The sequence below is a fragment of the Balaenoptera physalus genome (assembly GCF_965194825.1).
Source record: "Balaenoptera physalus genome assembly, chromosome: 9".
In the NCBI taxonomy this organism is placed as follows: domain Eukaryota; kingdom Metazoa; phylum Chordata; class Mammalia; order Artiodactyla; family Balaenopteridae; genus Balaenoptera; species Balaenoptera physalus.
Window position 1 is genome coordinate 1,847,247 of NC_138888.1, and position 13,176 is coordinate 1,860,422.

Here is a 13,176-nt window from a genome sequence, read left to right on the forward strand (position 1 = left end):
TAAGGCACCTTGGGAAAGGCTGAAGCACAGGTGCTCTCACCTCCCGCTCAGAGAGACTCAATCAGAAGCAACCCCGCTTCAAACATTCCAGCTGCAATTTCTGAGTGAGCGTGGGAGTGTGATATGAGTTACAGCATAAAAACATCATTAAAACACAATCCCCCCCCCCCCAAAAAAAAAAAAAAAGGCAGCAGCAGGAGGCAGACAGACTGGCCAGCCACAGCAGCGTGAGTTCAGCCTATTGTTCCCGGCGTGGAAACAGCCTGCACTCTGGCGAAAGGCTTTCAAACAATCAGTGGGCTGGGCTGACCTGAGAGCCAGGAGTATTTAAAACTCATCAGGCAGATTCAGTACAATGCTCTGCCCACCCGCCCCTTTCTCAGTGTTTGGAGCTGCTTTAGTTCTAGTCAGACAAGAGTTCTGATTCATAAACTACTAAAATTCAGACTAGAGTTTTAAAAACATTGTCAGGCTCTCTCTTTTTGGTAGGAATTACCTTAGTTCTGAAACAATCAGTTTTCAAACTCATGCCTGAGACACTCTCCCCCCAGCAGCCTGGACGGCACTCGCGGGGGTAAGCGCCCTTCCTGCCAGAGAGGCTCCAGGGTCAGCTCTGCGCATCTGTCTACCGTTTGCATAAAGCACAAACAAACAACACCGTGTCATCTCTCTCTTCACTCTCCGTAAAGTAAAGGAAGCAAACCACAGCGATTCTGGACTGGGCCCTACAGACGGGCTGCAGGAGGCCTCGGGGCCCGGAGGCGAGGGCGCACGACCCAGGGTGCGAGGAGGGTTCTCCAGGGCGAAGGGGCAGCTTCCCCGAGAGCCTCGGAGCGTCTGTGGCTCAAGAGTGAGACAAGGAAGGTGCCCCGTTGGTCCCTGCACGGCTCAGGCCGGTGCCCCGGGGCTGTTTGGGCCTCGCCAGGCTGCGCTGCTCCACAGCCACACCCTCCACCCGGGGACCCGACAAATACCGCCGTTCTCTACGTGTACCAACCACTGCGTGAAAAGATGGCTCTGCTTTGGAAGGTTAACATGACTCTTCCGATTACAGTATTTTAATATTGTAACTGAATCCAGTTATTTCTGTCGACCCAAGAAGTTTGCACGTAGGCCGTTACTGTAAATGTAGAGGTAAAACGCTGTTCTTTTATATAATTTATGATTAGGACAAAAATATAAAACATTGTTTCCAAATTCACAAGCGACAGCCACGCAGGGCACTCGGTCATTTCGCACAACTTAACGGAAAGCTATTCCTGGCATGTCCACGGGAGAAACTGCAGTCACCTGGTACACTTTGGAATTGATCTTAAAAGGGAACTGAGAATTTCCCGACTCACTTCTTTGACTAGGTCTTTCCCACCTGGTCTCAATAAGGTCACTAAGGAACACAAGGGTGAAGGTCTCAAATTCCTTAAAGGACTAAACTGTAGTTCAAACTCACTTTTCAAGTGGTGAAAAGGCAGTATTATCAATAAACACTGCTTTTATCCTCTCCTTTTTAAGGCACAGGAATTTTATTTTGTGTTTTAAGCTAACTAAGTAAGATTTAAAAACTTAAAAACCGTATACAGTCAAAGCACAAACTAAGATTCAATTAACCATTCATTTTTAAATAAAATAGTAAAATATCCTAAGTACCTTTCAAATTGTCACTTTTATGTTCACTTTTAGAAAAAACAGGTTGTGGAGAAAGCCTGCAGTAAAAAGCACCTAAAACGGCCCAAAAGAAGTTGCATCGTGGATATTCCTGCACGTCCTTGGCAAACTCTACAGCAGCAGCTACCAAGATTTCAAGCAACTTCCACCATGCCGTACCCAGCAGGAGGAGATTAATGGTTTTTTCTTGTATAAAAAGTACATAGAAGCCTTACAGTTTCACGAACCTCAGGAATCCACAGTGCTGAGCTGCAGAGCAGTCAACATCTGGGTATGTAATTACGAGCTCCCTACACGGCGGCTTCACGGGCAAGCGAGCCCCGGACAGGCTGAAGCGCGTTACCGTGGAGGGAAAGCAGCCTCTAAAGAGACCAGCCACGGCCACCACAGCCCCCGAAGAGACTCACCACAGACTCTGCTCTCCCGACGACAGAGAGCCACATCTTGGTCCCTCGGGCGCACCAGCTCCTCCCGCTGAAACACAACCGTCTACCTCCCCGGGTGGCAACAGCGGCACACAGCTGGCCTCTCGAGGCTCGCCACCACGAAGCTGAGCTGGACGCCACAACCGAGACGGCACTGAGCAACTCCAGCCAGACCGATGCAAACTCGGACTCTTACGTAACCGGGCAAGCTCAGATTTTCGTTTACTCTGTACTTTATTAAACTTTAAAAAGACTAGAAAAATAAAAAGGAGGGAACGGTTTCTATTTTTAAAATCCAAGTTAAACAGGAAGCACCGTGCCGGCCCTCAGCTGAGTGAGAAGTAGCGCCCCAAACTTCCCCAAGGCAGGGTTTCACAGAGTGGACGGTGCACAACGGTTCCAAGGCATCTGGATTCCATAAAACAGCCGCGGCCTGGAAGGGGCGTCGGCGGGCTGACATCAGAACCCTGCCCAGGCTCATGGCCGCGAGGCCACACGCTAATTAGGAAGAAGTAAAGAAGAGCGGAGCCGAACACAAAGGCCACAGCAGCTCACAGAAAGGACCAAAACACACAGACGCAAATAAGGGTGACGGGGGTAGAATTTAACACGGCGGCCTGCAGGCTCCTTTCCCCAGACTCGAGGTGCGGCCACGCTGAGCGTGTAGGGGGGGAAGCGCTCTGCCCCGGGCCGCACGCGTGGAGCGGGAGGCAGTCTGAGGCCGGGCGCCCGCCACGGAGGACGCCGAGCTCTGCGAGCAGAGGCCCTGCACCCCGGCTGCCCGCACTCACTGCACGGCCTCAGAGTCTCCCGAGGCCACCTGCGCTGTCACGTGGGCTGACACAGACCTAGCCGGGCATCAAGCATAGAGCGCTATTTCAGCAACGTGTGTCCATTACAGGACATGTTCACTCTTGCTCAACACTGCTTTGCAAGCACCGAAGAGACTACAGCTCAGCTGGAGAAAAAGCCATGGAGTCCACAGGTGAACTGTTAGAGTCGTGTCTCATTTTAAGAACAGACATTGCCACACTTTTCCATGCCTGAAACGGCACGCTCTTACCCCCTTAGAGCAGCCCTATGCCTCCGACCCTCCCTCCGAGTTCCACCCGCGGGTCCAGCGACGCATGCATGCGATAGCGCTCGCTTGTCTAGCTCAACAGGCATCCTGCTAGCTCTCAAGTCTAACACGCTCGAAACTGAGCTCTCGATTCTCTCCCTGCCGAAACGCGCTCCTTTTCAGGAGCCCCACCTTCAGTCAACACTCCCACACGCCCAGCTGCTGAAGACAGACCCGGGATACACTGTGATATTTCTCTCTTCCACTCACTACACCCAGTTCAGCAACCAAGGTGAAAGCTGCCGTTCAACGAATACACATCCGCGCCCAAGATGCACCAGAAGCTGGCAGCCCTGCAGCGGCGGACGAGCCGGGGCCCGGCTGCCTGCAGGGGCGTCTGTCCCAGCGACGCCACACTGCTCCACGAGTAAACGTGCTGCCGCGGCTGCCTGGCCTCCGTCTCCGCTGCCACCTCCTTCCCCCACTGAGCGGACACTCCTGCCACTTGCAAAACCAGGCGTAGCTCCCTCACTAGCCCGACTGCACTTCTGAGCCCCTCGGACCACGCTCCCCAAGGCAGGAAGAATAAACTCTCAGGACTGCACTCTGATCCCACCACGTCTTACGCGAGCCCTTCAGTGGCTACTCCCTCTAAAGCCTGCAACTGCAGCAAGCCCTCGGGCTTCTTGGAATCAGTCTCCTGGGGACCCGGCCACACGCCTCACTGACCACTGCCCTGCCCGCTTTCCCGCTGTGACCACACGCCCACCGAGCAGTGTCTGCCTGCCTGGGCCCCGTGGGGGGCCTGCAGACCCTGCTCCTCGGCGTCAGGTCTCGCCTCCTCTCGGGTCACCTCCAAGGGCTCCCCTCGCCTCCGCGCTCTGGCCCCGGGGCCGCGAAGTCTGCGCCCGCCCCTCCCCCAGGCTTCACGGCTCACCCTCCGAGGGCCAGCGCACGAGGCATCTCCTCAGGGGGCCTGCGCTGATCCCGACTCTACGCTGGCAGGGAGAGGGTTTCCTGCGGCTGCTCTTCACCCGACCCCGGCCACGTGCTTGGGGCGACGGAGCCCTGGGGCTGGCGTCTCCTGCCCCTGCCTCTCACCCGCAACCGCGGGCATGGGAACAAGGCTGGACGGTGACCCTCAGCCCGGCTCCTTGTCCTAACTGCCCACCGACGCCTGGCAGCCGGGCGAGGCCAGAGGCCAGAGGGGGTTTGGGGGGAGCCCACGCGGGGCCTCACTGTCTGCTACACTCAGGACTCGGGCCAGAGGGAAGGGCCCACAGACACTTAAGTAGATCCAACTTAAACCTACAGAAAACAGGTAGCTTTGTATTGAAAGAGATAAGGAGAATTTCAAATCTCAAGTAAGACAAGTATCTGAAATATGATTTTTATATACATATATACATGTAAAAATCAGAAAATACGGGGGTTACATTTTTTCTGTATACTGGAGTGTGGTGGGGTAATTTTTATCCTAATAATTTTTTTTTTCCCCTGAAAATGGGCATTTGACTCGGTGAGCAAAGAGGAAAACAGTCTGCAGCCTGTAACTTCCTGCTCACATCCCCCAGTGTTCTGAGCTGTGGGCCCACCCGATCACGACAGGCTGCAAACGTGGCCCACGAGCAGGACCGCATCGGAAGGGGTGAGCCTGAGTCCCGGCCTGCGGGCCTGGCTCCTTGGCCTCCCTGGGTGAGCCCAGGTGATGCGGTGCTTCAGACCCAGGCTGCTGTGCCCCAGACCACACCTGCCTTCCACGTGCTAATACAAAGGCTCAGCTCCTCTGGCTGCTTTAGTCCCAGGGCTGTACTTCCTCCTGCACACCAATGCCCTAGAATCTCGGTTTCACCATGTCCCTTTTTTCTTCCAAACCCTTTCGTTTCTCTGAGAAACAGAACACCCCACCTGTCAATCACAGTCTTTAAAATGAGCAAAGCGCCTCTTTCCCCTCCGCTCTCCCCAGACAGGGCCGTGCGGAGCTCCCTTGCTGCGGCTCCCACATGGTGCCCGCACGCGGGTCGCGGCCTCTAGGACCCCTGCTGCCAGGAGCTGCAGCCTGCGGGGGGCCAGGGACCCGGGGGCCCGCTGCACACGGACGCGGGAGCGGGGTGTCGGGTCCCTCCCGCCCTGGCTCCCTGGGAGCACCACCTGCCCAGCTCGGGGAGCTCGCACCCTGGCCCGTCCGCGGACCAGTCACCCCGGGAACGCAGCGAGCCCGGGGCTCCATTCCCACGCCCTCGCCCCCTCCCAGACGCAGAACCGGACGCGCAGCTCGGCCCCGACAGCTGCTGGCCCAAGACTTAAAGGATGAAGGCCGGCAGCTCTGCCACCACCTGTCCCGCCCTACCTTTGCTGCGACAATGCTAAGGCCCATTCCGTTCTGCTTTTTGAGGGTCACCGTGATTACTTCTGGTTCTTTCCTCAGAGGCTGAGCCTAAGGGATGGAAACAGAACTTTACTACAGGCCTGAAATGCAAGTACCGCCATTCGGTCACTCGTTTTCTCTCCGGTAGTGGGGAGAGGAAACCAACGGAGAGTGGAAAAGGAAACAGTAAAAATCAATGAATACAGATACTCCTCATGGAGTAATCTGGAAAAGTAAATACCAATAGTCTTGACTCCAGAGCCTTAAAGATGAATCATCACAGATGCTATTTAAATGTTATTTAAAGAACTTAATTTATAAAATACAACTAACCTTGCATTACTATCACATGAGAAAAACCTGATCATAAAGACCAAATTAAATTTTTACTTTATTATCTTTCAGCACCAATTACTAGGTGTTTTTTAAAAAAGAAATTTACGCTGACTTTACACTGTCTATGGGGAGGACTGCAAAGACAGTGAAGACAAAGATGACCTCACATCTCTGTCTCCTGGGAAAGTTCAACAGCAAAAATACAGCAGCCACAGGCTTCAGACAGGGGGACCCAAAGTTCTGCATGATTCTGTGAAGCCCGTGGCTGGGGAATAAGTTACTGACCAATAAGATAGGCCAGTTTTTGAACAGATCCACAAACAAACGAGAAAGTGAAATTAGCCACTGAAGTTACATGTCCTGTACGTGTCAAGCCTCATGTGAAAGAGTTAACAAAAGTAAAGAAGAAAATTCCCAGTGCCCACACTGAGAGAATTTAGTTAAATACATAAGTATGCAGGCACATGGCCAAGAAATGGTAATTGTACACATGGCTTGTTAATTTAGAACCAAAGTCTGGATGAGAATATTTTAAGGGAAATAAATAAGATTAGGTGACAAAGCTTTTTAAAATATCAAGACCTGAAATCTTCTCAGGGATCCATGAATAAACTAGAAAGTTGAAAAAAATCAGTGATTCCATCTAAGGTACTTGTTTTCCTATAAAATCTGGGAATTAGAAATTGCTGCTGTTACTTGCTAGTAGCTAAACAACAGCTAATAAAGAGTACTAGCGGCACATTCACTGTATCGGTAGTTAAATGTGATCTATTTGGCGTAACAGCAATCACCAACTAATTCAATTTTTGGAGATGCTCAAATCTAAAGTTTGCTACTAAGCAAAAATAATTACTTTGAATTTAATATACAAAACACACCTCACACTGTTCACCTTACATTAAGTGTTGTCACCTTACATACTCTTGTTTTCTTAGAAATTAGGTAAGTATTAGGCACAATGTTTTGACTAAGGAATAAGTTAGGACACCACAAGGAAGTTTCTAAAGCTTCAGAAGACTTGTGGCTGTTTTTCATAGAGGAGAATCCCCAAATCTTGGCCCGGGCACACCGGTATCAGGGCCAGGGGACTGACTGCCACGTCCATCGCACGTAACACACTGACCCCGTCCACAGTAACCTGCCAAACGTGTGGTCACATCTGCTTGGCTCCTCTGAAGCCTCACGTGGCTTAAGAGGCAATTACATGTTTAAGGTAAATGGAACGGAACAAACAAGTTCTAAAAGGAAAAATTTCATTTGTTTGTATTTTTCCTGGAGTGACTTGCTAGTGTACGTAGCATATGACAACTCTGGTCTGGCATCACTTTCTAAGACACGGAAAAGCACCCTTTCTTGTTTAAAACTCTCTGTGGGAAGCAAGGCAGAATTTTCCCTAAAATCTATGAGGCTAGTGAATGCTGGGATGACCGCTCTTTCAGACAGATACAAAATGTTAGTAAATGATTTGGCACACATTTAAGACAAGGTAGAACTGACTAGAAAAAAGAAAATACTTTTACCAAAGAAAAATTTTCTAATAAAACCCATTAAGACTACCATATTAATATATTTTTAAAATAGGTATTATGGTTGACGTAACCGTGGGTATAAGTATGTTTTATTTTTAAAAGTACCATTTGTTTATAGACAAAACTATATAGACGTGGCCTGAAAATAAAAATATTTTCAAATCGTAAGGAACACGTTTCCTTTTCTTGTCCATCTGTCATTCTCACAATACTTGCCAGTTCTGTGTTCTCCCGCATAAGGTGACTCTCATAATCTGCACCTTCAAAATATATTGTCCAAGTGCCTGGTGAACGTGGGTGAGGAATTAACCTGCAAAATCCTGGGGAGAAAATAGGCAAACTGTTAAGAATGAAAAGCACACCACGTCAGACCCATCATCTTCAACAAGGGAAGCAACAGAAAGCAGCAACTGCATGATACCTAATGACAACATTTATTTTTCTTAATTACTTTTACTCTCTCTGAAAACTGAATTATCAGACATTTAAAATTGCGTATTTGCTTTGGTCCAGTGGAATTTCAACACCACGCAGAGAAGTGAAATTGGTCTCCCCTCTTCTTTATTCCGAAGACTTCTTCCCTTACATCAGTGAAAAATTACAGAAGTGCACTGAAATCGCCTCCTTGCAGATTGGTCTGCTCTGCTCAACTAAGAGCGCCTCAGTCACACTGAGAATCTCTAACACAGGAGAGGAAAGAGGGGCCAGAGAACGGCACCAGCACAGACGTCTGCGCACAGGCTCACACGCTGGGGTAAACGATTTATTCCACTCGTATAGCAATTCTGGGGTAGGACTGGCCTCCTTCTCATCACTCTTTGCCCAAATTTTCTGACAAGTCACACTCACTTAAATTTCTTCCAAACGAAATTTAGAATCATTTTATACTGTTTTAAAGAATGTCTCTGATATTTTCATCAGGGACAAATGACATCTTTACAAAAGTAAGCCTATGTCATTCCTCATTTGTCAGATCTTACAGAGTTTCTCAGAGATTTCGTGACAAAGTCAGATCACACAGGCCCTGCACAATTCTTCTGTTCTCCGAAGTGGTCTTATTAGCAGCAGCTAACAATTGCGAAAAGCACACTGCTTGCCAGACACGCCCTGGTGCCGATGACCTGGGGGCTGGGCGGCGGGTGGCTGGGGTCCTGGCTGGCCCCTGCTGGTACCCGCATCCACACTAGTGTTCCACCAAGCAAGGATCACCTGGGCTGTTATCTTTGGACAGTTATGAGGTTGTTTGCGGTAGAGGGAAGAGAAGACGTCACAAACATACTCAATTAAAATATGGGTACAAATTATTTTTACTTAGTTTTAAGTCCTTTTTTTTTTTTTTAAAAAAAATCACTGTTTAAATCCAGTTTCATTGAAATATTACCTACAATTTACTTCTCTTTCCCATCTTTTAGGGAATCATAATTATCACGGTTTTGAAACGTCAAGAGCTGTAATTTTCTAATTTTTTAAACATCAGGTTTGCACGACGTCTGGACCATGTGCACACAGACGGTTTACTTTCTCAGCATCAGGATCGCATCTCACGTCAGGTAGGAGTCCGTGCTGGCTTTATGGCTTCTCTCATAGAATCGTTTTACACGAAAACGCCAAAGGAACATAAATTGAGAGCACATAGCGGTTCTTTATTTGGCTTACAAAAAACTGAGCATGAAGCATTAAAACCGCTGCCGTCATAGAAGAAAACACCCAGTTCTCTGTAAGTCTTATTTAAAAGCAGCTTTGTACTTGGCTGCATTATCATCTAAGATGTATGAAACAGCGTGGGGCTGCCTAGACCGTGAGGAAATACCACATACGCCCTACAACGAATCATTCGGGAAAGCCTAAGGGGAAGTCACGGAGAAAATGGCATCATCCGGTCAGGACCGCACTGCCCCCAGGCTGGCAAAGGCCTTCTCCGCAGCACCTACTGTGGAGCCGGCAGCTGGGTACCCAGCACGCCTAGCTCGTCCGACGGGTGCTGGTGAGTCAGCCTCCGCAGGCTTATTCACAAGGTCCTGAAGAGCAGCCCTGCCAGCACGTGGCCCCGACGGCCCTCTGCCTGGCACTGAGCAGGCGGAGACCAGGGACGACAGGCAGCCTGTCCTGCCGGGCTCCCGCTCCAACACGCAGACGGACGCACGCGGACGGCGCAAACGCTGGCACCAAGCATCACCAAAGAAGGGGAGACCCACGGGCGGGGAAGGCGGCAGCCGTGTGAGGGAGAGGCTGAGCCCCCAGACAAAGGGGTGCTGGCTGGAATTTCAGAAAACAGGGCCAGGAGTCAGGCAGCGGGAAGCGGAGCAGACGCGGGGCGCGACCACCTGGGTGCACAGCACACGGTCCAGTGCCGGGAACACAGCTCGTGCACTTGCAGGCAGGGGGCCAGGACTGGCAGGGGATGGTGCCGCGCCCAACGGCAGGTGACGGGGACCTTCAGAGCAGGAGAGCAGGCACGAGGCCGGCGGTGAAGGCGCAGGGCTGCTGCGTGGGTGCCGGGGGGCCCACGGGAGCAGGGAGGACATCCCAAGGCAGCCCCACGGCCCCAAAGCGGCTGCCCCGGCCACCACCTCCCTACCAGGCCCCCGCTCAGGCCGCTGCGGCTCAGGGACTCCCGCTGCCCGACTGAAGCTCTCTCAGACGTGCCTGCAGCCCGCACCCCTTCCTTCCGCCCCGCTCGTCCCAGTCAGGGCTGAACTGAGGGCTCTGCCGGCCCGCCCCTGCCCCCGCCCCTTCATCCTGCACACACACCGATGCTTTAAGAACCACATCCCACCCTGCCTGTGCTTCTCCCAGGACAGCACCAAGAGCTCAGTCAGCGCTCCTGGGAGGGTCACAGACACACCTGCCAGCTGCTGTACAAACACATTTCGTTACAAGCAGCAGCCTTTATAAAATGAATTTTTTAAAACGATCAAAACCTTTGAAGATGTAAAGACCTATTGTGGTGAGTGAAACATTCACTGAAGTTAAAAATCACACTCACTAAGTTTATATATTTATATATCTACGGACCTTAATTTAAGCAAATAAAAAAAATAATAATAGAAAAGTTAACTCCTAAATTTTGCATCTCTTTTGCTACTCATCTGAGCTCCACATTACAAAAAAAACAGCAGACTAGAAGTGAAATCTGGTCTAATTTAAAAGCTCGTGGTTCAGGTATAACTGTGGTACAGGCAGACCTCATTTTATCGCGCTTTGCAAAGATTGTTTCCCCTACAGATTGAAAGGTCTGTGGCAGCCCTGCATCAAGCAAGGCTATCGACGCCACTTTCCCCACAGCATTTGCTCACTTCATGTCTGTGTGTCGCATTCTGGTAATTCTTGCACTCTTTCAAACTTTTCCATTATTATCATGTCTGTTACGGTGACCTGTGATCTGTGATGACTAAGACTTGTTGAAGGCTTGGGCGGTGATCAGCATTTTTCAGCGATAAAGTACTTTTTTACTGAAAGCATGTCCACTGCTTTTCAGATGTAATGCCTTTGCACGCCTAACAGACGGATTACAGCACGGTGTGAACGTAACTTCCACACATGCACTGGCAGCCAGAGCTCCACGCGCCTTGACTTCCCGCGGCTCCTCTTCATCGCCGTGGCCTGGAACCAGACCCACAACGCCTCCGAGGTCGGCCCGCGTCTTCCTCGGCACGTCAACAAGAGAGCGGACAGAGGGCGTGGAGTAAAAGCGGGAGACGCGCGGCGCTGTGCCCGTGCGTCAGCATACACGCGTGTGCGAGCCTGGCGTCGTGACGTGCCCGGGCTCGCCCCCGTGCCACAGTGCCAGGGGCTCCACGCTCAGCAACCTGCTCAGTCCTCAAGACAGCCCCGTGGGGTGGCACCGTCGACACGCCCACTGCACGGGGGAGGTCCAAGGTGACAGAGGTCAGAGCTCAGGCCGTCTGGTTCTAGCGCTGGGGCTGCTCTTGACGGCTCTGCTCTGGGGGCCCCAACGAAACTTACGGTCCGGGTCTGTAGGACAGATGGAGCTCCCAGGCTCACACAGAACCCAGAAGGGAGGAGAGCCAAGGTCCCCCCTGCTGTGACGGCGACACCAGGCGAGCAGAGACGTGCTCCCGGGCACCGCGGCAACACCCGGGACCCCGCGGTCGGCACGCTTCTGACCCCACCTCCCCACGGGACGCTCCCTTCCAAGCCGCCGGACCCCCAGCTTCTTCAGAAGCACACAGGGCGCACACAACACGGGTGGGCTGACGCACACCAACACGCGCGCGCAAGGCTCACTTGCACGCGGGCCAGCTCGGGGGCCAGGCGTGGGCCCCGCCACCCACCTCTCTGGCACAAGGGGTCCAGGAACTCCTGCACGCCGTTTGGGACGTGCCTGACGACGTCGCAGGAGTAGCCGTCCTCGGGCAGGAGGAACGGCAGCTGCAGGTCGGGGTCTTCCTCCAGCTGCACCGCCCGCCCGTCACTGCGTGCCAGCTCGTCGGCCGTGTTCTCCGCCACGCCAACCACGTGCTCCATCAGCTCCTGGTTGGGAAGCAGACACAGAGCTGAGGACCCGCTCGGCGACGGGCGCAGCCGACCAGCAGCTGCAAGAACGACGTCCAACCGCGCGTAGCATGGCTACATACACACACGCAGCGAGGGCGAACTTATCAACGGTTCAAATCAGCTCGCGAAGCAATAAAACACTAGCACAGCACGTACTCTGAATATATCAGCTACCATATTAATTATTAATTTCAAAAGATCTGTAGTTTTAAATAGAAAGAAATTGTTCGATCACGAGAAAACGGTCTTTCTCCCTTCTCAAAAGTAATTTTTTCCTTGCACAGTTTTTTAACATCCAGTTGCTAATAACCTTATTTTTATACTTAACGACATCGGAAAAAGCTCACACAATGTTAAATGTAAAAAAAAATCAGGACAAAAATACCTATTCCCAGCTTACGCAGAGGTTATTGCCTTATTATGGGTTCATGGGTGATTCTTGTTTAAAAACTTTCCGTTAGGGAGATAACGTACACACAGGACGGTTCACAAATCCTGACTGTACAGCCGAGCATGCGAACACCCCGCCCCCGCCAACCAGCCCGCTCGGGGGACCGAACCACACCCACTGCCCTCACCGCCACCCTCACTGCCCTGTCCTCCGTCCCCAAAGTCTCGGCCACCCAGGCTTCTAACCCGCCTCCTCCTGGGTCCCCAGGCCCGTGCAAAGGGAAGCCCAGGGTGCAGAGCCGGCATCTGACTTCCCGTGTTGCCATGCAGCCACGTTAGGCTCCTTTCCCGGACTGCGACACGGTCTATTTGGGGACAGGCAGTGGCTTCCAGATTTGGGCGATTCTGTACCTGTCTTCTGCAGGCATACACCCCACACTGGAGACCAATCCAGCCATCCAATTAGGTTGCCTCTCTACCGAATTCTCAGGGCAGCTGCGTCCAGCCGAGGCTGACTGTGGCAGTGAGCGCACGCAGCGTTCCTCTCCGTAAAGAGCCAGCTGCGGCACGTACTGTTTTCTGTGTTTCTCACCCTTGGTCCCTTCTAGGAGGCATCCCCAAACAGCAGACTCCGTTCTGGACAAGAACCTGGGTTTTACCGGGCAGACACCTCTGCACAGGTTGGGAGGCCCTGCAGCTGCTGCTGCGTGAACACAAGGATGGCACTCGGGGTCTCAGGTCACAGCGCCGCGCCCGAGAACTCAGACGTCAGGGCAACTTCCTCACTCCCCGGCCCGGCTTTCCAACGATTTTCCAACAACCTCATTCCCCGAATTAAACCCCTTTCTACTTAACATGCTTATGTAGTTTCTACTTCTTGCACCGACC

At 51.9% G+C, this 13,176-nt stretch overlaps 1 protein-coding gene across 13 annotated transcripts in view; it reads right to left on the reverse strand.

Annotated features, from left to right (window-relative positions):
• Positions 1-13,176, reverse strand: part of AFDN (afadin, adherens junction formation factor) — a 135,641-nt gene that overhangs the window by 32,016 nt on the left and 90,449 nt on the right. For all 13 annotated transcript variants that reach the window (XM_082475849.1, XM_082475852.1, XM_082475848.1 and 10 more), the window contains 3 exons: positions 11,676-11,874; positions 7,597-7,700; positions 5,498-5,584 (listed from right to left, as the gene is read on the reverse strand). In XM_082475849.1, coding sequence (XP_082331975.1) covers positions 5,498-5,584; positions 7,597-7,700; positions 11,676-11,874 — 390 coding nt within the window. The remainder of the gene's footprint in view (positions 1-5,497; positions 5,585-7,596; positions 7,701-11,675; positions 11,875-13,176) is intronic.